Raw genomic sequence first — 21279 nt, forward strand, 5'->3', positions numbered from 1 at the left:
GGTGATAAAATAATATTAGCGTCCGGGGGTTAGCGAAGGGAAGAAGAAGAAGGCTAGAAAAACAAAACACTAACGCCATCCGCATATATAGACTTTTCTACACACACTGCACTGGGGCTGGGTGGAAAAGCTAGTGAGTGACTCTGGCACGACCTTGGCTATCGTGTACACACTCGTCCGTCGTGATGGCGAAGGAAAGAGGGGGGAGGAAGGCGGCGTTTGTGTTAGAGGACTAGCAAAGAAGAAGTAGAAGAAGAAGAGAGAAAATGAGCATGAAAAAAGAACCTCGGGCGTGTTCTAAACCTCGCTCTCAGCACATATATACCCGTCGAATGTGTGTGTGTGTAGTTACTGGTCACACATAAAACTCAAGGTGAATAATGTTGCAATAGCACAAATAACTGGCAGTTCTTTTTTAACTCTCAGTGTCTCAGAAAATTCCCGACCGATGGTGGTGGGCAATGGCCGACGTGAGTTATGTAGTTTCTCAACTCCCAGTGATGATCATCTCAAAATCTATTCGCATATAAATGTAGTATACTATAGATATCTCTCCCCCCGCATTTCAAAGATTACAATCTTCTTGACATTTCTTTTTAAAAAGAGAGAGAAAAAAAGAAATGCAGTTATGAACGGTTGACTGGACACGGTCACGTTGACTCGGTCCCCTCCCTCCCTACTCCCCCCCATTGGAAATGGTCGGGGGCACACACAGGGAAAAAGCTGCCGCGGGCCGCTCGGGCTCTGGTGATCATCGGTTACGACCGAAAAAAGAAACGAAAGAAGAAGAAGAAGGTTAGAATATAGTGTGGTAAGAAAGAAGAAGGGAAGAAGAGGAATGAAGAAAAACGGGCCGGATGACCGAGGGGGGTTATTTCGAAACGGGGCTCAGGTAAAAACTCATAAAATAAAATAAAGGTCCATGCACACATTTCTCAAAAAAGTCTCCCCCCTCTTAACAGCCCCGAGGTGTACCACCTCACCCGAAAATAAGTTGAAATCGTTTTGTCGTCTGTAATAAAATCAGGAAAGCCACCCCCCTTCAATAAGGAGAGAGTTGTATGCACGCTAATCGATGGTCAATAAAAATGTTTAAAAAACACAAAATGGCGGTCGTGATTATCTATCCATTTTAGGGTGGGATAAAATTGAAGAAAAATCTATGTTTCAATTTCATCAAAACGAAAATGTAGTATAAGAAGTAAAACGATGAACTTTGCTTTCAATCTATATAACGCCCACTACTACCCCCCGCCCGCCACCCGTTTTTCGGTGTGGGGCTTTGGTCGCTTTTTACTGTGACGTAGTAGTAGGACGCGCGCGGCCATTATTGATTTTACCTGAGCCCCTCTCGGCTCTCGGCTTTTTTTTCAACGTTCAAATAGGAGAAAAAAATTCGGGAGCGTCGGCAGCAGCGGCCTAAAAGTCTGACGCTCTCGTTAGAAAACGAACCTAAATGAGAGAGCGATGGGCGTGGCCTTTTTTAGGATATGGCCGTTTCCTGTTTCCGTTTTTTTTCATCCGTCATCTTCATCATCCATCCATCCATCGCGAAAGGGACCCCGCGTAATAAGTTGCACAGGGGTAGGGGGGGGAGGCTAGCTGCGGTCGGCGGATGGAGTGGGAGGAGCCTACATATTCATCTAACAGATTTTCTTCTTATTTCCAACAGCCACTTGAAGGAGTGAGCTGCTGTTTCAAGTGCGTAGTTTTCAAGAGGTTCTTTTTCTTACTCCGGAACCGAACGATGGATGCGCTCCAAAGTTTTTATTTGTTTCGATTTTCGATGGGGCCGGGCGATGATTATTAATAAATTTTCGATTCGTAGTAGAGACGACGAGATGGTGGTGAGAAATAATTAAGCGACGCCGAGTTGCCAATTTGAACCGCTAGGCGCCGTGGCGCTACTGGGCAATCCCCCCCTCACCAACTCCACGATCCGAAAAGTTCCCCGGAGGAGCAACTGAATCTGTTATCGAGCGGCCAGGGCAGCAGCAGCAGCAGTAGTCCACCGAGCTCTTCTCTCTGTTCCTCCTCTCTTCCGTCTGATTCTTCCGACTCGATTCACTTCTCTCTCTCTTTCTCTCCTCCTCCTCCTCCTCTTCTTCCGTCTTTGGTGGCGTCGTGACGTCATTACATCAATAACTGCCGGCTCCTGCTGCTACCTCTCAAACCCTACACCAGGCGGCCATAGCTCCAACAGGGACTTTCGCTCCGTTCCGTCCATCTTCCAGCCCGAGCCCAGCGTCGTCGTTCAATTCCAGCCGACACCACACGCAACAAAGAGCCATGGGTGCGTCTCTCAAGGCCAGCAGCTACTACACCGCAGCAGTGTCGTCCTTGGTGGCCTTATGGCTGATCCTGATCGTTATCGCCCCAACAGGTTTTGCAACATTTCACTTAAACGTTGTCCTCCCTCCTCCCACCTAAAGATAAAATGGTGGTGTCTCGATTCCGGTTTATTCCGGGCTGTGCGTGTGTTAGTTTCTTTCAGCATCTGACCATTTTCGTTTTGCGTTTTCTTCTTCTTGCCCAATAGCCGAGGGGAGCATCAGTTGCTACACGTGCTCATCTCGCAATGGCACCGACATGAGCTGCGAAGATCCTTTCCATCCGGCCATGTCCGATTACAAAATCGGTTGCATGGTGCCCAAAGAAGGTCACGTGGGCAAATTTCCGGCCAATTTCTGCGTTAAAGTTGTCGGCACAGTCTGTAAGTTTTCCTCAGAATTCTAATAATAAATCGCCGATGAGTCTCTTGACGACCTTGTCTTCTAGTTGATTAACATTTTTCTCTTCGTGCGATGTGATTGACTTGACGACATTGACTTTTCTCTCGACTGGCCAATAATAATATTTGGTTTTTCGGTTGTTGTACACTTTCAACGAACCGTTAGATGGCACCAGGGAGAAGCTAGTCATCCGAACCTGTACCCTGGAAAACGTAAATATATAAATAATAATAATAATATTATAAAAAACAAACAAACAATTTGAATTTTTTAAAATTACAGATGGAGAACCAGTGCGGAGAATTCAAATACGAACACGAAAGTCTGGCCGGATGCATTCTGACTTGCCAGAGCGACGGATGCAATGCGGCAACCAAAAACCTGATGCTGCCCAGTTTCGCCACCGCTTCCTCATTCTTCCTCATCTACAGCGCAATAACTCTACTAGTCAACGCGTCACCATCAGCATCAGTCTGATGATGAACCGGAAAAACAATTTCCTAAATGAAAAATTCAACGTACAATTTTTAAATAATTCAAGTCGAAAATTTGTTTTCTTCCGTCGTCATTTCTTTGTGGGGTTTTTCTCGATCCGAAAAAATAATCCTTTTTCCATTGTATTTAATATTAATTGTAAACAAAATGAAAGTAAATGAAAAAGTGTTTCACCGCTTTCGATTGGTTAATTCTAATAAACTTGTTCGATCCACGACGGTGTTATTTGAGAATGTGAAAGAGACTAGATGGAAGATGCTGGAATAACGGGCCGTTCGTGGCGGAAAAAGATCCTGGCGCTGTTCAAGTTGTAGAATAACAAATCAAATTCCTGTCAAACGAATAAAAATCATAAAATTATGTGACAAGGATTTGATTTCCAGCTTTTACCTGTCGATAAGTTTCTAATCGGTGGAGGGTCAGACTCAGCGTGTCCTGACTGGCCTGCGATTGGAGTCCGGCCATTTTCCTTTCGCGCTCGAAAAATTCCCTGACGGATGAGAACCACTGCAGGGCGTCGAAATCCTTCCACTGGTCCAGAACGGAGAGGCAGTAAGCCAATCCCATGGCCAGTCCGTCGTCGGTGAAGGTGCACGTTTCCTGCTTGTTCTTCTTCATCAGCTTCTCCTTGCAGGTGACGATGTGTTCGACGTAGTTGACCGTCAGCGGCGGAACGATGACGTAAAAATGGCGCAAGTGAGAGTGGCGAGGATCGCGGAAAAACGGCCGGAAGACGTCCACCAGCAGTTTGAAATAGTCGGAACTCTCGGATAGATTCTGAGCCAGATCGTCCAGCACCTTGTCCAGGGCTTTGCTGGACAGTTCGGATAGGCTAGAGAGAGCCGGATTAGATTTAGCTAAGGATTCGAATAATCCATCGGCCATGTCCATCGTATCGTTGTGGTTTTTAAGGCTACTGGCACTGCTGCCCAGTTGATGATCCAGTCCAGTTTCATTGAGATAAACCAATTCCGCCAAATCCGGAACCGGAGCTGGCAAAAAAAAAAATAATTCATTTTGTGTTGAACATCTTTTTAATCCGGCCGGAATGATGAATAATACCACAGGATTCGGCACTGCAATGGATGGATCCACTTCTCAACATCCTGACGTAGCCCAAAGCGTTTCCGAGATGGGTAATGAGTATGCGGAATTGGTCCAGATAACTCAATCCGATGGAATTGAGTCCCAATTTGCGGATGCCCCGATGGAACTTCTCGGCGCGCTCGTACGGATATCGGAGTGCCGAATCTTTGCCTTGGCTCAGCTCGCGCAAATAACGAGCATCTTTCATCAGCCGCGACTTGATGTGCTCGTCGTACAGGAACCTTTTTTGGGCGGGAAAAATTCAAACGGTTCAACATTTAAAAAATAAAATAAAAGTCTGAAAATTTCATTTACTGAGAAAAGACGAAAAACTTTTTGCGGAGAAACTGGTAGGTGAAATTGACGGCCGTGTTGACGACGCCGGACCCGTGGGTCCTGATGGAATTGGCCGCGTGTTTGATGCCGATCGTGCTCAAGTGTTTGCTGGTGCTCGACTGCTCGACAAAGAACTGGTTGTTGAGATTGTAGCCGAAACGGGCCACAAACAGGTGAATGTTGCGCATGATTTCCAGGACGTCGAGCCCTTGCTCCAGGGTCTGGCTGGGCAGCCGGTCGGGCAGCGGCTTCAGGTTGAAAGCCAATCCGGCCAAGAGTCTCATCTGGCCGTACTTGCGCCAATCGTGAGAGGCCAAAGCGGCCAGATTGTAGAACGTCTGGCCGAGATAGTGTTCCACCCGGTGGGGAACGCTCAGCTGCTCGTGCCGGCCCAGGGGCAAGTCGCCCAGGGCGCTCAAACAAGGCGACTCTTTGAACGGGTTGCGGGGCGTCGGGTGGAGATGGGCGTGCGACTGGATCCGTAATTCCGTCTCGACCGAGGCGCACAGGGGCTCCAAAATATGGACGTCCAGGGCTCGGCGGATGAATTTCTGATGGCCTTCCACCAGCTGTCGAGGATTGGCCAGATGCTTGACGCTGGCCAGAGCCGATTCACAGTCCATGACGGCCATCAGAGTCTGTCCAATCCGGGACGATTCGAAGCGTCTTTCACGGGCTTCCGGCAGGTAAGTGTTGAGGAGAGATTTGTGCCAGTAAAAGACTTCGCAATCGGCCAGGTAACTCAAGCGGTGGCGTATGCCAACGGAAAGCAGCTCCATCTTCTGGAGGCGATGGGCCAGCAAGGACAATTCTTCGTCCTGGAAGGCGGTGCAGGCTATGGCCAGCGAAATCCTGGCCGTCGAAACACGGGATGATGTGCAGGGACCTTTCAGGACTCGCTGGGCCAACGCCAGAGCCGCGCTGACCGTCTTCCGGGGACGTTTCTTGCTGCTCTTCTCGCCGGCTAATCGCTTGGCGGCCAACTGGACTACGTCGGAGACGGAACGACGGAGCTGCTGTTGCAGGTGCATCCAGGCTTGAGGGTAATCCGTCAGCTGTTTCTCGATGGCCTTTTGCAAGGTCTTGATGAGCTCAAACGTCTGAAAGGCGGCCATGACTGTGCCTTTGGAAATGACTGGCTGGATGGCCAAGTGGAGGTTCAATATCAGACGGACGACGCCGCTCAGTTTGGCCACGTAGCGAAGTCCCTGCAGGACCAAACAGCACTGATTGGTCAATTCTTCTTGACTGTTGACGTGCTGGCCGCTCAGCCTCGACAGCCAGAGGACGATTTTCGTGTTCCACATTTGAAGGTCTTTGGCCAGCTGCTGGGAACGCTGGCGGACGTACTGGAACCGGGCAGAGCCGACACTTTCCAGCATTTTGCTATCGACGGCCCGGTCTCCACGGGGTAGATAGAGCGACAAGAATTGGTCAGGGAACCACAGACACGACCCGACCAGAGGGACGGCCATGATGGAATTTTTGGCGACATCCAGGATGGTCTTGAGCTGGCGGTTGTCCACTTTCAGGCCAATGTGAGCGTGCAGGACAAACAGGCAGACGATGCTGAGGAACTTTTGCATGTTCTCGTAATTGTCCCGCTCGCCTTCCTTGTCCAGACGGAACGATAATTCTTCGAGGAAGCCCTTGACGTTGGCTGAAATCTCGTCCAGCAAGACTTTGTTGTTGCTGGTGGGGAAACTCTGGTTCATGCATCGGAGGAAGAGCGTGCCCGAAAGAGTTTTCTCGGTGATTTCGTCGAGCGACAAGTCCAGCAGCCGCAAATCTTCCGGCGTCGTGTCGAAATTGGAGGCGTTGTGTTGAATGGATCGAACTACATGCTGCAGCTGAGCAACATGTTCCCTCAGCAAGTTGTTTCGGTTAATGATGGAATCCAAATTCACAAGGATTGACTGAAAAGCAAAGAGTGTGTGTTAGTTTCGGGATATTTTTGAGAGAAAAGTTGAGAATTAAAATACCAGCACACATCCCATTCTTTCGAAAATGATTTTGAAATGGGTTTCGCCAATCTCAAAGTATTTTGGTCCAGCGTCTGAGCTGCAGTACAATCTTGAAAGCTGGCCCACCATGTTTTTGATCACTTTGTAGCAATAGTTGACGTAGCTCAACAACTTTTGCAATGTTTCGACCATTCTACCGGCACATGCATGGCCCTCTCCAGACTGCAGAGCTTTCTCGTCCACACCCTCACCGTAATAGAGGAGAGGGTAATAGAAGGACCTCCCCTCTTCAACCAGAAAGTCCATCTCGCTGACTAAATGCCCCAAAGCCAGGACGACTTTTCTCAGCTCTTCGTGATCAGAGTGGACAAGGTCGACTAGGGAGATGTCTTCGCTGGGAACTAAATCCAGACTGACTGTCTGACTGACATTTTCCTTGCTCAAATTTTCGTGAATTTGACACACAGCTTCCAGATCCGAGCCACACTTGACCATGAACTCGCTATATTCTCTTGCAACATATTCTTTGGCCACCTCTACATTAAAAAAAGGGCAAAAGATTAGTGAAACTGATTACCACAACTAAAAAAGAAACCAACTCACTTTCTGCGGCATATCTCCCATACTCGTGGTTGGAAACTGTCGAGTTCCCATTCATCCCTACCATTTTCAAAATCAAAGCAACACGATATTTCAATAAAAATCAATTAAATCATTTAAAAAACGCCCGTGACTATAATAACACGTAAACAAGCTCTGGAAACACAAAAAAATAATCTGAATCTTCAAATTCTCGGAATACCAAAGTCGTCTGCTAGATCACAAAGTTGCCAGATGGGATTAAATCGAAACAGTTCCAATTTTTCCAAATTGGTTAATTTACATCTTTCGATGATGTAACATTAGTGTAACAAGGGTATTGAGATAACAAAGAATAACTGTGACGTAACAACTATAAATGGTCAATCGAAAAACATTTTGATGTGTTTCTGGCGAAATGGTTTCCCACGGTCTAAAACATCGTGAGAAAATAGATTACGGGGAACCTGGGCCCAGCAATCGATTGGGGGTGGTGGATTAATCTCTCCCCCTCACCCCAATCCAATATGATGAAAACTAATGACGCCGGGTTGATCTTGTTTTATACAACCCCAGTGGGAATTACGAGAGGAGTTAGACGGTGGGGTGAATTATTCGCACCACCCCGAAATGTCTGGGTGGGTGCCACATTCTTTCCTGGACAACCGTACTACTGGGCAAATGGTGAGAAAAAAGTGAACGCGCAAGGTCACCCACACCGGACAGGTCCAGCAGCAGTAGCATAGATATACAGCGGCTCGATTTAAACAACCCACCTGAGATATGCCAAGGGTCTCGACGGATCGGACATAGCGGATGAGGTGCGAAATCGAAGAATTTTCTCACGATTCCGCCCCAGTACCCAAAAATTATTAATTGTAACTTGTGAATCTATATATCCTGGGCGCCCGTCTTTATTTTATTTCGCTCCACCCACACACAGACATCACCCAACCCTCTTGGTCCACCTAAGTATATGTAGCCGGACTGGGTGGCCCAAAGTATTTATTCCCGTTCTGGCCATCGGCCGAGTATCACCACCAGCTACTTGCAGCACCACCACCAGTTCTTTTCAACTTTTCAAAACTTTCACAGTCAATTTATCCCCCAAACAGAAAATCGTAACACTTGTACGGCTTTGTTTATATTTTGTTAGTTTAGTGGCCGGCCAGTTCTATGTGTGTGTGTTATGGTGGCTCACTGATTGATTGATTTCTTCCCGAGTGATTGAGAGGATTCAGTGTGTGTGTGTCTATACTGTTAACGGATTTCTTGTATCTAATCAACTCATCGCCCAATCAAAGAGAATGCGCTGTCACTGGATCAGCAGTGTCTTATTCCTGGCCGTCATCACCATTCCACAATTCGCTTCGTCCACTTGGTGGTAAGTTGAGAGATATCGTTTGTGAGTGAGTGCTGGGCTTAAGTATATAGATTTCCCCCTACCTGGACGGTGAAGCGGATGGGAAAGGGGTTAACCGATTTAGGGAAGTTGCACTAGTGCTGGATGGCCGGCAACGTTTATAACGAAATTTTCTAGGATAGTGAGAAACGGTGACAGCCATTTTGCTAGGGTTGCTTCTCTATGCTATATAATCCTGAGGGTTGAAGGGTGTCTCAATTTCACGTTCGCTCGATTGCGTCTATGCGATAAGAGCGTGAGTGCGTGTAAATAAGGCTTCCGTAATTACTTATAAAGATACCACCGCTCAGCTCAGCTCTCGTAATAAGGTAGAGACCAAATCCCCTGGACTATGTGTATAGGTATCATCATAGCATATCGGTCAAACTTTTGGGCACGGATATTATAAACCAATTAGCATATTTTAACCAAGAAAATAAAATAAAAAAACCCTTTTTCTGATTTTATTTTTCTTACCATTTTTTGGCCCAGGTTTTTGAGCAAATTTCAACTGGGCACGGCGGCTAATCCGCGGATGTATTGCGATCACATTCCGGGCATGGAGCGGAAGCAGAGACGACTCTGCCAGAAGCATCCGGATCACATGGTCCAGGTTGGCGAGGGAGCCGCCACCGGAATCAAAGAGTGCCAATTCCAATTCCGCCAGCACCGATGGAATTGCTCCACCATCGACAGGGACGCCACCGTCTTTGGCAAATCCCTGGTCAAATGTAAGACTCTAATTTATCTTGTATGTACATAAATTTAAAATAAAACTAAACTTGAATCATTTTTTGGGGTTTAAACAGCCGGAAGTCGAGAAGCGGCTTTTGTGTACGCCATCAGCTCGGCCGGCGTGGTCCATTCGATCTCTCGGGCCTGCAACCGCGGCGACCTATTGAACTGCGCCTGCGACAAGACAAGACTGGGCAAGCACCACGACCAGCAAGGCGAATTCGCTTGGGGCGGATGCTCCACCAACGTCCGCTACGGAAGCAATTTCGCCCGTCAGTTCATCGATGCCCGCGAGCGCAAGATGAGAGACTCAAGGGCCTTGATGAACCTCCACAACAACCGAGTCGGTCGAAAGGTAATTTAATTTTCACTGGCAATTTCAATCGAAATTAACAAATTATTCAACTAAAAAATGAAATAATTAATAGTTAAATGAATTAATATAAATGAATTAAATGAAATGAATTGATTTGAATTGATAGGCTCTTCACAAATTGATGAGGCATCAATGCAAATGCCACGGAGTGTCGGGCGCCTGCAACGTCCGCACTTGCTGGACGACACTTCCGGAATTCCGCGAAGTCGGCGCTTACCTGAAGGAGAAATACGACGCCTCGCTGGAGGTCAGTTCCGACCCGTCGGGCACGACCCTCATCACGGCCGACCATCTCAACGACAACCGCAAGAGTCTCAAGACCAATCCGCCGCAAGTTCACGATCTCGTCTACCTGGAACACTCGTCCGATTACTGCTCCTTTGATCCCCTCACTGGTGAGTTCAACAAAAAATGCTAATTTGATTCAATCAAATTCATTTAAATATTCAAATAATATTTAAATGAATTAACCAAATAATTCTTTATTAAAATATTCATATGAATTAAAATTAAAATATTCAAATTAGATTTAAATTTTATTATTTAAAAAATATTGAAATGAATTAAAACCAAATTATTTATTTTTAAATTTAAAATAAAGGTTCGATCGGGACGGCCGGAAGACCGTGTAATAAAACCTCGAAAGGTATCGACGGATGCGATTTGCTGTGCTGCGGACGCGGTTACGACACGAGGCGAGTGCTGGTGTCGACGCCGTGCAATTGCACGTTCAAGTGGTGCTGCTCGGTCGAGTGCAAGACGTGCACCCAGTGGAAGGACGAGCACTTTTGCAAGCCGCTGCAGTCGTTCGAACTCAACAAATTCAACGCCACCAAACAGCAGCAGCAGAATCAGAAGAAATGACACAACCGAATTAAATATTGAATTTTGACTAGACAACAACAAAAAATAATTTCCAGATATTATTATGTTATTATGAAGTATTTCTTCTTTTTTTTACTTTACCTTTGTCTCGGTGAGCGCATTGATGTACATAGTTCCAATTTTTAAGTATCTGAACAGAAAAAAAAATTAACTTCTTGAAATGATCGAATCGTCCACGTCTTTTTATTGTCCATTACGAGTTCGGATGAAACTGATTTTCTACCATCCAGCAGATGAGTGCCATTTAAGCTTTTGTCGAGAATGGGTGTGACAGAATTGACTCCGTGGCGGATGGTTATTTACTGATGTAGCTCTCCAGCTGATAAACAAATTTTCAAATGTTCTTCTCAATTAATATGCAAATGTTTTCCCATTGTTACAAACAATAAAATCGTTTTTGCTGAACTGATGGGCTTTTTAAATTTGCAAATATTTATTTAGACGTCGACACGCATTAAAGATTTGCACATTCCGCAGAACCAAAAGACCAATAACTACGGGACTACACCGTACAACCACAAACACTAAACTTCTTGTCGGCTTCTTGTTACTAATTGGGATCAATTGTTAAAATCAAACAAATGTGGCCAGTGACTGGGAAATATCTTCTTCGATGAGAAATCCATTAAAGTGAGTGTAACTATTAAGTGAGTTATGAAGTGTTACCCCAGGGTCAATCTGCAAAATCTCTAACCATATTTGATCCCCCGCTTGCAAACTTAGAGTTGATTGCAAAGAAAATGTTTCGTATTCACCAGAGGTATTTGCCTCATCAGCGTAACCATTCGACATAGGATTACCATTCTTCATCAATCGAATCCTTAAGGCAACCCCAGATGCAGAAGATGGAAGAAATGCAATTCCAGATGCAGAGAAAAAATATTTTCCCGGGCGAGGTGCCGTGAAAATCCAGGTCGATTCGTTCATGGCTCCACCTACATTCAGTTCCACAATCTCGAATGGAACTGGAACTCCAACTTGATTAAATGGTGAGGTTTTCTTGACGTAAAAATAAGTTGGTGATGATTTGAGATCTTCAAACCCGATCCAGCGCTGGAAACCTTTGAATAAGAAAAAAGGCAAATGAAAGTTTTGGAACGTTTCAATCCTGACATTTGAATTTACCCGCGTCACTAGGTAACTTGGCAAAGTCACAGTAAACTCTTTCGACCATTGCTATTCCCAGGACGGAATATAATCCGCTCAAAGTGTGTCCCATCCGCCAGATGTCTTCACACGAAGTTGGCATTCCAGTGACGGCCACTTGGCCGGTACATTCGAAACGTCCTAGTTGATGAATCCCGGACGAAGTTTCCAGTTGAGTTCGGCCATAATTGAGTCTCGTGACGGGCAGAACTTCCTTATCAGTGATGACTCCTGAATATTTCAAATAATAATCATAGATTAAATTTGTCGAGGAAATTATCGTTCTAATACCATCATCGGTTAATGGCACTGAAGCGGCGGAGTCGCAGTTGCATTTGGTGAAAGGATCGACGCAATTTCCATCCAATCCGCACTGGCAAAGATGGACGTCCGTGTTGTCACCGGCCCAGAAAGTTTTGGCATTTCCATTTCTGTCATTCCACCAGGCGTACGTGATGGTATTGAGCTCCAGCGGTGCAAAATTGCAATTGTACTATTTAATTATAGACGCTACAGATTAAGTTTACTAACTTAAAAAATAATGAATAAAAATGGCGTATTACTTTAATTGACTGATGGCATTCCGTGGAGAGTTGAGCCAGCGCTGTAATTTGTCGACTACTGGCGTTGTAACTAATCGTCCTGGAATAACATCCAGGATCAGCGCAGTGTCCAACATCCATCGGTGACTCACTGTCGTGCGGAATAGCAGTCGATCCTGGAGACAGAAATTGCAGGTAAATTTTACATTATGTGAGTTTAACTAGAATTTAAATTACCTTTCGCCATGTCACAGTAGACGTAAATCGGAGCATCGCCAACTCCTTGTCCGTCAGGATCGATCCAGTACATGCCGGAATTCAGCGATGGATCAGCTGCCCGAGCCTCTCGACAAGTTCTCGGCAAAGAATTTTTAACTGATAATTGACTTGTTGTTTGACGTTGCAGAGCAATTTCTAGCCGAGCAAATTTCTCCACTAAAATATCCTGTTCATATTGAGCATTTCAAAAGTTATTTTAGCGGATTATTATTACAACACAGCGCTAATGAGAGGAAACCTACGTGGTATTGAACTTTGGTTTCCAGTTCAACGTTTTTGGCCTCCAGTGCCGCAACTTTGGTCTCCAGTGCCATAACTTTGGTTTCCAGTTGAACATTCTTTGTCGCCACAACTTCATACAAGCTTACCTTTGGAAATAATACAAATAATACAGTCAAATCATATAAACAATATACAGGTGTACGAACTATGCTGAGAACAGTTAAAAGTTTAGGCCAAACTTACGTAATTTTCAGTTAGTCGTTTCACTTGGTCTTCCAGACTGAGAGCAGCGCTGGTCTGCCAAACCGAAAATAACAAACAAAGACTCAAATGGATTAATAAGAATTCCAATTTAGCCATTTTAACTTTTTATAAAGAGCAATCCACTATACGGGGTGTGTCGTTGTAAACTGGTGAGACAAAAGTGATTGATATGATATAGACGAGGTTTTTCCCCATTCGAGATAAGACGGTCCAATCAAAGTCCGATCACAATCAGTTAAAAAACAACCATGAGATTTCGTTCAGGTTCTTAAAATTTACTTTCTCTGGCGGATCGATGCGAAAATATTACAATGATATGTTCCATTCCGAATCGGATCTAATTTCGGCTTTCCCACCACCACAGCGATTATCACCTTTTTTTTAATAAGCTAAATATGCAAAGTTAGTATTTACGTACGGTCAATTTGTTACTGTGAATATAAGCATACAGATGCCAATTGCACCCGAATTCTTTGGAAAATCTGCAGCTTGACCTACATCGGCTGTACTTGGAAAATCTTGTTTTCGTCCATTTGTCCATTCATCACAGCAATAAAAACCAAAAAAAAATTCCAAATGGTTTCCTTCACTTTCACGATATTGGTGAAATTCGCACAAAAATAGTTCAATGATTTTAAAAAATTGGCCAACTATTTCTCAACGAATCTGTAGCTTCAGCAGTCGAAAAAAAGGTATAAACTATTTCATATACGACAACCAAAAATGAAATTACCACGCGGTGGTTTCTGATAAAATACTCGACTGTTTTACCAGCGACACCGTAATATAAAGAAAAATGGTTCATTGCAATCAGTAACGATATTTTCTGGACTTGAATAAACGCCAAATAATCGCAACACTGTTAATACGAAACTCGACCTCCACGAATAATTGAATGTACGTTACATAAGATGCCACAAAATCTTTAATACTGACCTCCTAAAATTTGATTTCACCATTCTAAACTTGTTTTCTCTCTTATTTTTACCAGCTAATGACATAACTCTCACAACAAAAGCACCACGTCCTTTTATTACGTCAAGAACTTGTCTCAGCTGGAGATTTTCGCAAACTGTTCATGTCTCGAACCACGTCCCCACTCATCAACGGTGGGTGGATTTCGTTGAGAAAAACATCTTGCCACATCTTGATCTTGGCACGTGTCGCCTAAACGACCTTCAACTTGGCCCCAAAAACAAAAAGTCCAAGTTAAGAGAATTCCCAGACGGTAATTTTTCCAATCTGTGTCTACGTGCGTAAGGTAAGGTGGTTTCCTGGAACGGACATATTTTCCCTATATCGATCAACACAACTAAAGAATCGATTCCAACTGACATCCACTCTATTTATTGGCTGCTTTTGATTTTGTACGGTGGTGACGTCAGCGTGACGTCAATCCTATCCTTTTTTTTTGGTATAAAACCGCCTTCCGGTCGCCCCCAAAACAGCTGTTTATTATATTAAAGTTTATAACATCTCGTGGTGCTCACGTCGTCCGATCGAAACGTCCATTTCCAAACTTTAGATTGGAGACAAGTTATCATCCAATATAACTCGTACGTTCAAATGTCGACTACTACTACCCCGAATGTGCATCAGATTTTCCTGGCCGTCCACCGAGGATGGATCGATCATTTACGCCGAGTGCTGGAGAAAGATGGCCGGATACTCAAGAACCTGTGCGAATGCAACGAGCAAAGTGAGACGCCATTGCAGGTGGCCATCCGAGAGCGACAATTCGCAGTGATTGAATTTCTGGTGCAGAACATCAAGGATCACATCCAAATCGATTGCCATCCGCATTCCAGGTGGGTCAGGCGGATGTCGCCCTTTTCATGGGACAAAATCAATGTCGAATTGTTCGCCATCGGGCCGGCCGAGTTTGGCAAGGAATTCACCCAGACGTTCGTCCTGCCGTCAGTCGACGTGGCCATTTTGCAGGACATGGCCAGCAGCGATCGGATCGGCATCTTCAAATTGATCGAGTACCTGATCGACGTGGCCGATGACGACACGTCCTGGTTCGAATTCTTCCTCAATTCGATGGTGGCCAGCTCGATGGACCGGGCCCAGAAGATCATCGCCCTGGAACTGATGGGCTCGGCTTTTATTTTAAAAATTCGACTGGCCGATGAGCATTTCGATCCGGACGAAATTTCCGGCGGACTGCGCGGACTCCAGTGCTGGAAAAAAGCCCTGGAGCTACGCAATTCGACGGCCAATGGCCGCCTATTGATGCCCAAGATCCCGCACGTTCTGTCCATCGCCGCTCGCAACGCCCTGGGCGATTCGGCCGAAGTGACAACGCCGGAACAATTACAAGAATTGGAAAATCAATTGAGACGACACGATCGACGATCGCTCATCACCGATCAGGCCTTTCTCGTCATCCAGCGGACGTTTGCCCAGCGCCAGCTGGGCGCCGAGCCCAATCTCTTTCATCTTAAAACCTTGCTGGACTACGGCAAACAATTCAAAACGACGGGCGATCATTTCTCCAACACGGAAATCCATTACGGCCGGGCGATCAACATTTCGCTCATGATTATGCAGCAATTCAACCGGGCCGATTTCCCCAAATGTTTCCAGGTCTTTGTCGAAGCTTTCCTGCTCTTTGCCAACGTCCTGAACGGACTGGGCCACAAGACGACCAACAACGCCGAGCGGATCAAAGAGCTGACGTTCGCTCACGTCCTGGAAGCGATCCGATTCGGCTTTATGATCGCCACCAATTTGATTTTATTACCGCCGATCTGCGATCAGCACACCATGTGGGAAATGCTGGTCATGAGGAAAATCTATTTGCTGATCGTCACCCTGTTCAAAATGGCCAAACTCGATCCGCCGGAAGGCGAGCGACTCTGCCGAGTCCTCGGCAATTTCTTCCGCGTCGAACAATTGCGCAACGGATTTTCCAGCCTGCTCCACCTGGCCGTCGAGGGCTTCTTGGCGGCCAGGATCGACGTCACCGTCCGGGCTGACATTGTCACATTTTTCCTGGACAACGGAGCCGATCCCAAGGGCCTGGACAGAAGTGGCCAATCGCCGCTTCACATTCTGGCGGGAAAATGTCAACCGAATTCAAACGAGTTATTCTTCGAGGTGTTCCAGGCCGTCCTGGAAGCCGGTGGGCATTTGGATCAAGTGACACCTGACGGGAAAACGGTCATCGACGTCCTGAAGGACAAGAAAAAACAGTTCCAGGATGAATCGCTGGATCCCAGAGTCGACCATTGGATCAACACGGTCATGTCGCTGGAATGTTACTGCGCTCAGAAAATCCGCCAGGAACATATTCCGTTCGAAGAAGACGAGCAACAGCTTCCGCTTTGCCTGCAGCAATTCATCGAGCAGCACAGCCCACTGAAAAGCAAACTAGGTGATTATTTGATTATTTTTAAAAAAATTACGTCATCTTGTATTTAATTGAATTAAATAAATTTAAATAAAAATAAAGTCATTTAAAATAAAAAAAAATATTATTTGATGCAATTAATAAAATTTAATTGAATTGAATTAATTTGGAAATTCGAATTAATTGTTTTTATATACGTACAGAATTCGAGAGGCCTCCGACGATTGGATTTCCATTTCCCAGCGCTTATCGAGTCCTTCAAGATTCTGCAAACGCGTCTTACATTTCCGTTTTGAGCACGATTTTCAATTATTTCCGGTCTATTTTTGATTGCAAAATTTGACTAGTTATTTCGGTGACTTTCATTTCAATTATTACTTTTCATAAAAATTTTGGTGGCGGAATTTTATTGTGTTCATCGCACCTTCCGAGGTTTTGACTAATACACTTTTATCTGGTTCTGGAATGGCGGAATTTAAGTTTAATTTCAAGTGCCCTTTTCCTGTGGAAAGGTCAAGATTTTCCACATCAAAATCTAAATTTTAAAACAAAAAATTATTCGATGGCAAATCGTTTCAAACGTTTTTTAAAACAAATCTCTTCTGCGCCTTCGACGCTTTTCTCCAAAACTGCCTATCCACACAATTTGATAGTTTGGTCGAACTCTCCGTCGAACTCTCCCCCTAGTATTAGATAAACCAAAAAAAAATAAAAGAATATGCCTAGACAGCGATATGGTGCAGTAAATAAATGTTGTGTACCCGGTGAACCCCACACAAATTATACCCCAATCATTTTTCCACATAAAAAAGGCCATAGGCCTAAGGCTTTTATGTTGGTCCGACCTTGAATTTCTACACCAGTTACATAAAGCGCAAATCCTTGGAATTGCACTTTTACGTTGCTTACCAGGTAATAATATTTCCTGCACCTGTTGCCTTCGGCCTGTTGGTAGATAACCTCCGTCACTACTTGCAGTCTTCTTCCTAACGCTGTGTCGTACACGGTCGTCCATCTGACACTGATGACACTGAAAGGCAAACTGCAAGGTGATTACTTGATTATTATTAAAAAATTACGTCATCTTGTGCATTTAGTCGCAGCGCCTTTGATGGCTTTGACTAATACACTTTTATCGGGTTCTGGAATGGAAATTATACCGTCATTCATTTGAAGACCAATTGCGAGCAAATAATGATTAAAGTACGCGAGATTGCGTAACGTTTCGTGCCGTCATTTTCTATTGGAACAGGTTCAAGATTAAAAAAAAAAAAAGTTGAAACTAAACATAAAAATTTAAAACCAAACATATCTATGGCAAATCGTTTCAACGTTTTTGAAAAAAGATCAAAAATCTGTGCGCCTTCGTCGCTTTCCTCCATAATTAAATAACGTATCGCACGTCCACCATTTCATTCGGTTAGTTTTGTCGACCTCTCCCCCTAGTATTAGATAACCCCCCACCCCCAAAATAAAAATAAATATAGATCTATAGTACACACAACGATGGTGCAGCATAAATAAATGTTGTGTACTCTGTGAACCCCACACAAATTTCACCCCAACCATTTATCCACCTAAAAAATGCCATAAGGCTTTTATGTTGGTCCAACCTTGAGTATTTCTACAGCCAGTTACATAAAGCGCAAATCCTTGGAATTGCACTTTTTACTTTGCTTACCTAATATTTTATCGGCTGCACCTGCTGCCTTCCGGCTGTTTGGTAGAACCTCAGACACTTAGACTTTTAGTCTTCTTCCTGACTCTGTCGTACACAGTCCTCCATCTTAAACTGCTCTCCCAGTTTCTATTACGTAAGCGATTGAATCTTTCAAATTTGTTTCTAAAAATTCAGACAATCGTCACATGTCAATTCAATTGTCATCTGACAGCCAAAATCGTTTCAAATATATTTTAAAAAATGGTTGAATCTAACGTGTTGGACCTCGTTTCCCAAGCAGTAAGTCGAGGTTCGATCGCCGAATTAAATCAACTACGCAAAAATTACAATTGGATAGCGATACCTATTCATTATGTAACCCAGTCTTTGGGCCAAGAAACCGAAACGGCCCTGCAACTGAGTGTCAGAAACGGACACTACGACGTCGTCGAGTTCCTAGTCGGTGAATTGAAATATCAAATTTATCCCGAATGGCTGAAATCGATCGACACAGCAGTCCCGTCTAATTTCAACTGGACGAGTTTGAATTTCAACAAAATTCTTCCACCGCTCGTTGTCCAGTCACCAGAGATGGAAGTCATCCGCGATATCGCCAACCAAATTCCAATCATCAAAGTCCTTGAATATCTGATCGATCCGGCCAGCGACGAGCCCTGTCAGTGGCTGGAATTTGTCTTGAATTCGATCATGGCCAGTTCGGCCAGCCGGACGGACAAGATCATGGCGTTCGAACTGATGGGCGTCACCTTCGTCTTCAAGCCGAGAAACGGCGTCTGGAGGGGAGTCCAGTGCTGGGAACAGGCCATGGCCCTTCGCTACTCGACGGTTGGCGATCAATCAGCGATCCCGATCATTCCCGATCTAGCGGCCAGCTCATTATTCGTCGATCGCAAGAAGCTCATCGCTTCACCAATGTCTCTCCAGAAATTCAAAGGCGAATGGCGACTCCGCTACAATCTGCTGGACGCTCACACTCAAGCCCTGGCCGTCAGCCAGAGGATCGTCAATCAATGCGGGCAGACGGGTCCTCATTCGTTCCACCTGGAACATTTGATGCGCTACGCTTATCGCTGCTACATCCACGAGAATCAATTGAATTGCTCGATGAACATTGCGCTGATGATCCTCCGGCAAACGGAAGAGTTTCATTCGAACTCTTCTCCCAACTGCATCCGCATCTTCGTCGAAACCCTGGACCTGCTTGTCCATTGTTTGAAGCACAATAAAACAAGTGAAGAATTATCGTTCGCCAATCTCTTGGTGGTCGTCAAATTCGGACTGGCCATTTTGGTGAATGTCATGCTGTTGTCGCCCGTCGTTCGGGCGACCATCGATCGCTGGCAGTTCAGCATTCTGGATAAAATCCATCGTTTGATTACAGAGCATCTTGGACACTGTCGTAATAATCCAGCGGAAATCCAACAGCTCAAAGATTGTCTCTCGCCGTATTTCCGCGCCAATAATTTGAAAAGGTTCACCAGTCTTCTTCACTTGGCCATCAGTAGCAAAGGGACGACGGACGGCCGTCAAATCTTGCCCATCACCCAGCTGTTCCTGGAAGCCGGAGCCGATCCGACCGGAATCGACACCAACGGCAAAACTCCGTTGCATCTTTTATCCGAAAATCAGGATTGGTTTCAATCCGATCCGGAATCGTACGAGCAAGTGTTTCAGACCTTGCTGGATGCCGGATGCTTCCTCGACCAATCGATACGGGTGGACAAAACATTTCTGAGCCTTTTAAACGACCAGAAATCCAAATGCGTTTCGAAATTCCGTTTCCATCACTACCTGGATCCGCTGGTCAATGTCGTCCTACCACTGGCCTGCATTTGCGCCAAAGTCATCCGCCGCAATCGAATTTCGTTAGAAGGTCGACTTCCGCCGCAGCTGCAATCGTTTGTCAGCCGTCACAGCGCCATGGATGGAAGGTATTATTGCATATTAATGACAGGGTAATCAGTCATATAATAGGGTTATCTAATTTTTATTTTTTTATTTGTTTGCCTATTAGATTACGCAATATCTAACAGTGCTGTCTGACAGCGTAGGCCTAATTCCACGAAAAAAGAAAATGGAAACCATACGTATTAGATGTGATTTGGTTTTTTAAAATAACCTTTTAAAACAAATATTGTGATCTTAATAATCGACTGAATTCAATAATGTGCAGAATTTGTTTGACATATAGGCTCTAGCTAGTGTTATCTCTAGTTTATTACTCTGTTGTTTGTTTGAGAAATAAACAATTATTGCTAATTGGTTTTTGATATTGAGTAAGCATGCGACTCAAAGTATTTAAGCTGCTTGGCAACGACACCAATAAGGATAATTTTAATAGTTTTGTGAGTGGCTTTTAAGCTGCGTCGTCCAATAAAACATCCCAACGGGAATAAGACATATTGACTCAGCTCGCCCCACAAGGCCATAAGTGTATATAGCGACAACTGGCTATACAGCCCTATCTATTTTACCCATGTATAACATCTAATGCGCATTTCACAGAGATAGAATGACTAGACAAAAAGGACGACACATTTAATAGGAAAATGACTTTTTTTAAACGATAGTACTGCGTATTATCTTGGGATAATAATAGAAAACAACCGGAATGGTCGATGGCTAATATCACAAGAATGAAACATAACCTGCCAGAAGTCTAAAAATAGAAGTAATATTATACAAAAAAAACCCGACTGATGGGTGGATTTCTCGGGATACGATGACCTTATGACCAGGTCAATTTCAACATTTTTTTTTCGGGTTTTTCCCATCAATTGCCATCAATCAGTAGAAAAAAACAAAAAACAAAACATGAACTTGTGATTCGCATACGTTTGCTGTGAATAATTGTGAAAAACCCGCTACTGGAAAGAGTGGATTTTCGGCAAACCCGGTGGGAGCCATCCATTTTACTTGCAATTCATCAGAAATCAGGTTGCAAATTCGAATAAGAATTTCATTTTAAAAAATAACATAAAATAAAAATCATGAATTACTTGGCACCAGGTAGGGCTGTGAGCTACCATGGTCACTACGTGCAAGTAGAAGAAAAACATCGCAGGCTGGGCGATTCCCAGTATTACATGATTACGAAAAATATCGTAATACCATGGAGACACTTTTGCCTAAACGCTCATATTATATATACGTGCTGTAGGTACTCATTCGAGTCGTCTTTGAGGTCTGTTATGTAATCT

General features: G+C 44.6%; 6 protein-coding genes across 6 annotated transcripts; 4 read left to right on the forward strand and 2 right to left on the reverse strand.

The window, feature by feature from the left end:
- Positions 1 to 137: 137 nt before the first annotated feature.
- Positions 138 to 3441, forward strand: LOC124204736. Its single transcript, XM_046601875.1, has 4 exons — positions 138 to 2383; positions 2540 to 2713; positions 2898 to 2944; positions 3015 to 3441. Exons 1-4 carry the CDS (start codon positions 2290 to 2292, stop codon positions 3207 to 3209), a joined length of 510 nt encoding a protein of 169 aa, XP_046457831.1. The 5' UTR covers positions 138 to 2289; the 3' UTR covers positions 3210 to 3441.
- Positions 3337 to 7455, reverse strand: LOC124204731 (WASH complex subunit 4-like). The gene is made up of 6 exons (XM_046601861.1): positions 7217 to 7455; positions 6632 to 7149; positions 4629 to 6565; positions 4290 to 4555; positions 3618 to 4219; positions 3337 to 3558 (listed from the first exon to the last, which is right to left on the reverse strand). Exons 1-6 carry the CDS (start codon positions 7278 to 7280, stop codon positions 3472 to 3474), a joined length of 3474 nt encoding a protein of 1157 aa, XP_046457817.1. The 5' UTR covers positions 7281 to 7455; the 3' UTR covers positions 3337 to 3471.
- Positions 7456 to 8184: 729 nt separating this feature from the next.
- LOC124204738 (protein Wnt-2b-A-like) lies at positions 8185 to 10755 on the forward strand. The gene is made up of 5 exons (XM_046601877.1): positions 8185 to 8576; positions 9087 to 9325; positions 9404 to 9684; positions 9812 to 10100; positions 10307 to 10755. Exons 1-5 carry the CDS (start codon positions 8500 to 8502, stop codon positions 10567 to 10569), a joined length of 1149 nt encoding a protein of 382 aa, XP_046457833.1. The 5' UTR covers positions 8185 to 8499; the 3' UTR covers positions 10570 to 10755.
- Positions 10756 to 11004: 249 nt separating this feature from the next.
- Positions 11005 to 13283, reverse strand: LOC124204737. Its single transcript, XM_046601876.1, has 7 exons — positions 13023 to 13283; positions 12800 to 12925; positions 12516 to 12723; positions 12300 to 12454; positions 12028 to 12229; positions 11716 to 11967; positions 11005 to 11651 (listed from the first exon to the last, which is right to left on the reverse strand). Exons 1-7 carry the CDS (start codon positions 13137 to 13139, stop codon positions 11164 to 11166), a joined length of 1548 nt encoding a protein of 515 aa, XP_046457832.1. The 5' UTR covers positions 13140 to 13283; the 3' UTR covers positions 11005 to 11163.
- Positions 13284 to 14272: 989 nt separating this feature from the next.
- On the forward strand, positions 14273 to 16864 carry LOC124204739 (protein fem-1 homolog A-A-like). Its single transcript, XM_046601878.1, has 2 exons — positions 14273 to 16422; positions 16602 to 16864. The coding sequence occupies exons 1-2, from the start codon at positions 14610 to 14612 to the stop codon at positions 16739 to 16741; spliced, it is 1953 nt and encodes a 650-aa protein (XP_046457834.1). The 5' UTR covers positions 14273 to 14609; the 3' UTR covers positions 16742 to 16864.
- Positions 16865 to 18147: 1283 nt separating this feature from the next.
- On the forward strand, positions 18148 to 20338 carry LOC124204740 (protein fem-1 homolog A-like). Its single transcript, XM_046601879.1, has 2 exons — positions 18148 to 20010; positions 20094 to 20338. The coding sequence occupies exons 1-2, from the start codon at positions 18320 to 18322 to the stop codon at positions 20107 to 20109; spliced, it is 1707 nt and encodes a 568-aa protein (XP_046457835.1). The 5' UTR covers positions 18148 to 18319; the 3' UTR covers positions 20110 to 20338.
- Positions 20339 to 21279: the final 941 nt, after the last annotated feature.

This window comes from Daphnia pulex, chromosome 10, assembly GCF_021134715.1.
Source record: "Daphnia pulex isolate KAP4 chromosome 10, ASM2113471v1".
NCBI classification, from domain to species: domain Eukaryota; kingdom Metazoa; phylum Arthropoda; class Branchiopoda; order Diplostraca; family Daphniidae; genus Daphnia; species Daphnia pulex.

Bases quoted from the DNA above. Each gene is read 5' to 3' on its own strand.
- LOC124204736 (XM_046601875.1), top strand. From the start codon at position 2,290: ATGGGTGCGTCTCTCAAGGCCAGCAGCTACTACACCGCAGCAGTGTCG. The intron at 2,714-2,897 runs GTAAGTTTTCCT...ACGAACCGTTAG, and splicing joins TAAAGTTGTCGGCACAGTCT to ATGGCACCAGGGAGAAGCTA. The intron at 2,945-3,014 runs GTAAATATATAA...TTAAAATTACAG, and splicing joins GAACCTGTACCCTGGAAAAC to ATGGAGAACCAGTGCGGAGA.
- LOC124204740 (XM_046601879.1), top strand. From the start codon at position 18,320: ATGGTTGAATCTAACGTGTTGGACCTCGTTTCCCAAGCAGTAAGTCGA.
- LOC124204731 (XM_046601861.1), bottom strand. From the start codon at position 7,280: ATGGTAGGGATGAATGGGAACTCGACAGTTTCCAACCACGAGTATGGG. The intron at 7,150-7,216 runs GTGAGTTGGTTT...TTTTTAATGTAG, and splicing joins TGGGAGATATGCCGCAGAAA to AGGTGGCCAAAGAATATGTT. The intron at 3,559-3,617 runs GTAAAAGCTGGA...TTCGTTTGACAG, and splicing joins GATTAGAAACTTATCGACAG to GAATTTGATTTGTTATTCTA.
- LOC124204739 (XM_046601878.1), top strand. From the start codon at position 14,610: ATGTCGACTACTACTACCCCGAATGTGCATCAGATTTTCCTGGCCGTC. The intron at 16,423-16,601 runs GTGATTATTTGA...ATATACGTACAG, and splicing joins CCCACTGAAAAGCAAACTAG to AATTCGAGAGGCCTCCGACG.
- LOC124204738 (XM_046601877.1), top strand. From the start codon at position 8,500: ATGCGCTGTCACTGGATCAGCAGTGTCTTATTCCTGGCCGTCATCACC. The intron at 9,326-9,403 runs GTAAGACTCTAA...GGGTTTAAACAG, and splicing joins TGGCAAATCCCTGGTCAAAT to CCGGAAGTCGAGAAGCGGCT. The intron at 9,685-9,811 runs GTAATTTAATTT...TTGAATTGATAG, and splicing joins ACAACCGAGTCGGTCGAAAG to GCTCTTCACAAATTGATGAG.
- LOC124204737 (XM_046601876.1), bottom strand. From the start codon at position 13,139: ATGGCTAAATTGGAATTCTTATTAATCCATTTGAGTCTTTGTTTGTTA. The intron at 11,968-12,027 runs GTATTAGAACGA...TGAAATATTCAG, and splicing joins AGTGCCATTAACCGATGATG to GAGTCATCACTGATAAGGAA. The intron at 11,652-11,715 runs GTAAATTCAAAT...TCTTATTCAAAG, and splicing joins CAAGTTACCTAGTGACGCGG to GTTTCCAGCGCTGGATCGGG.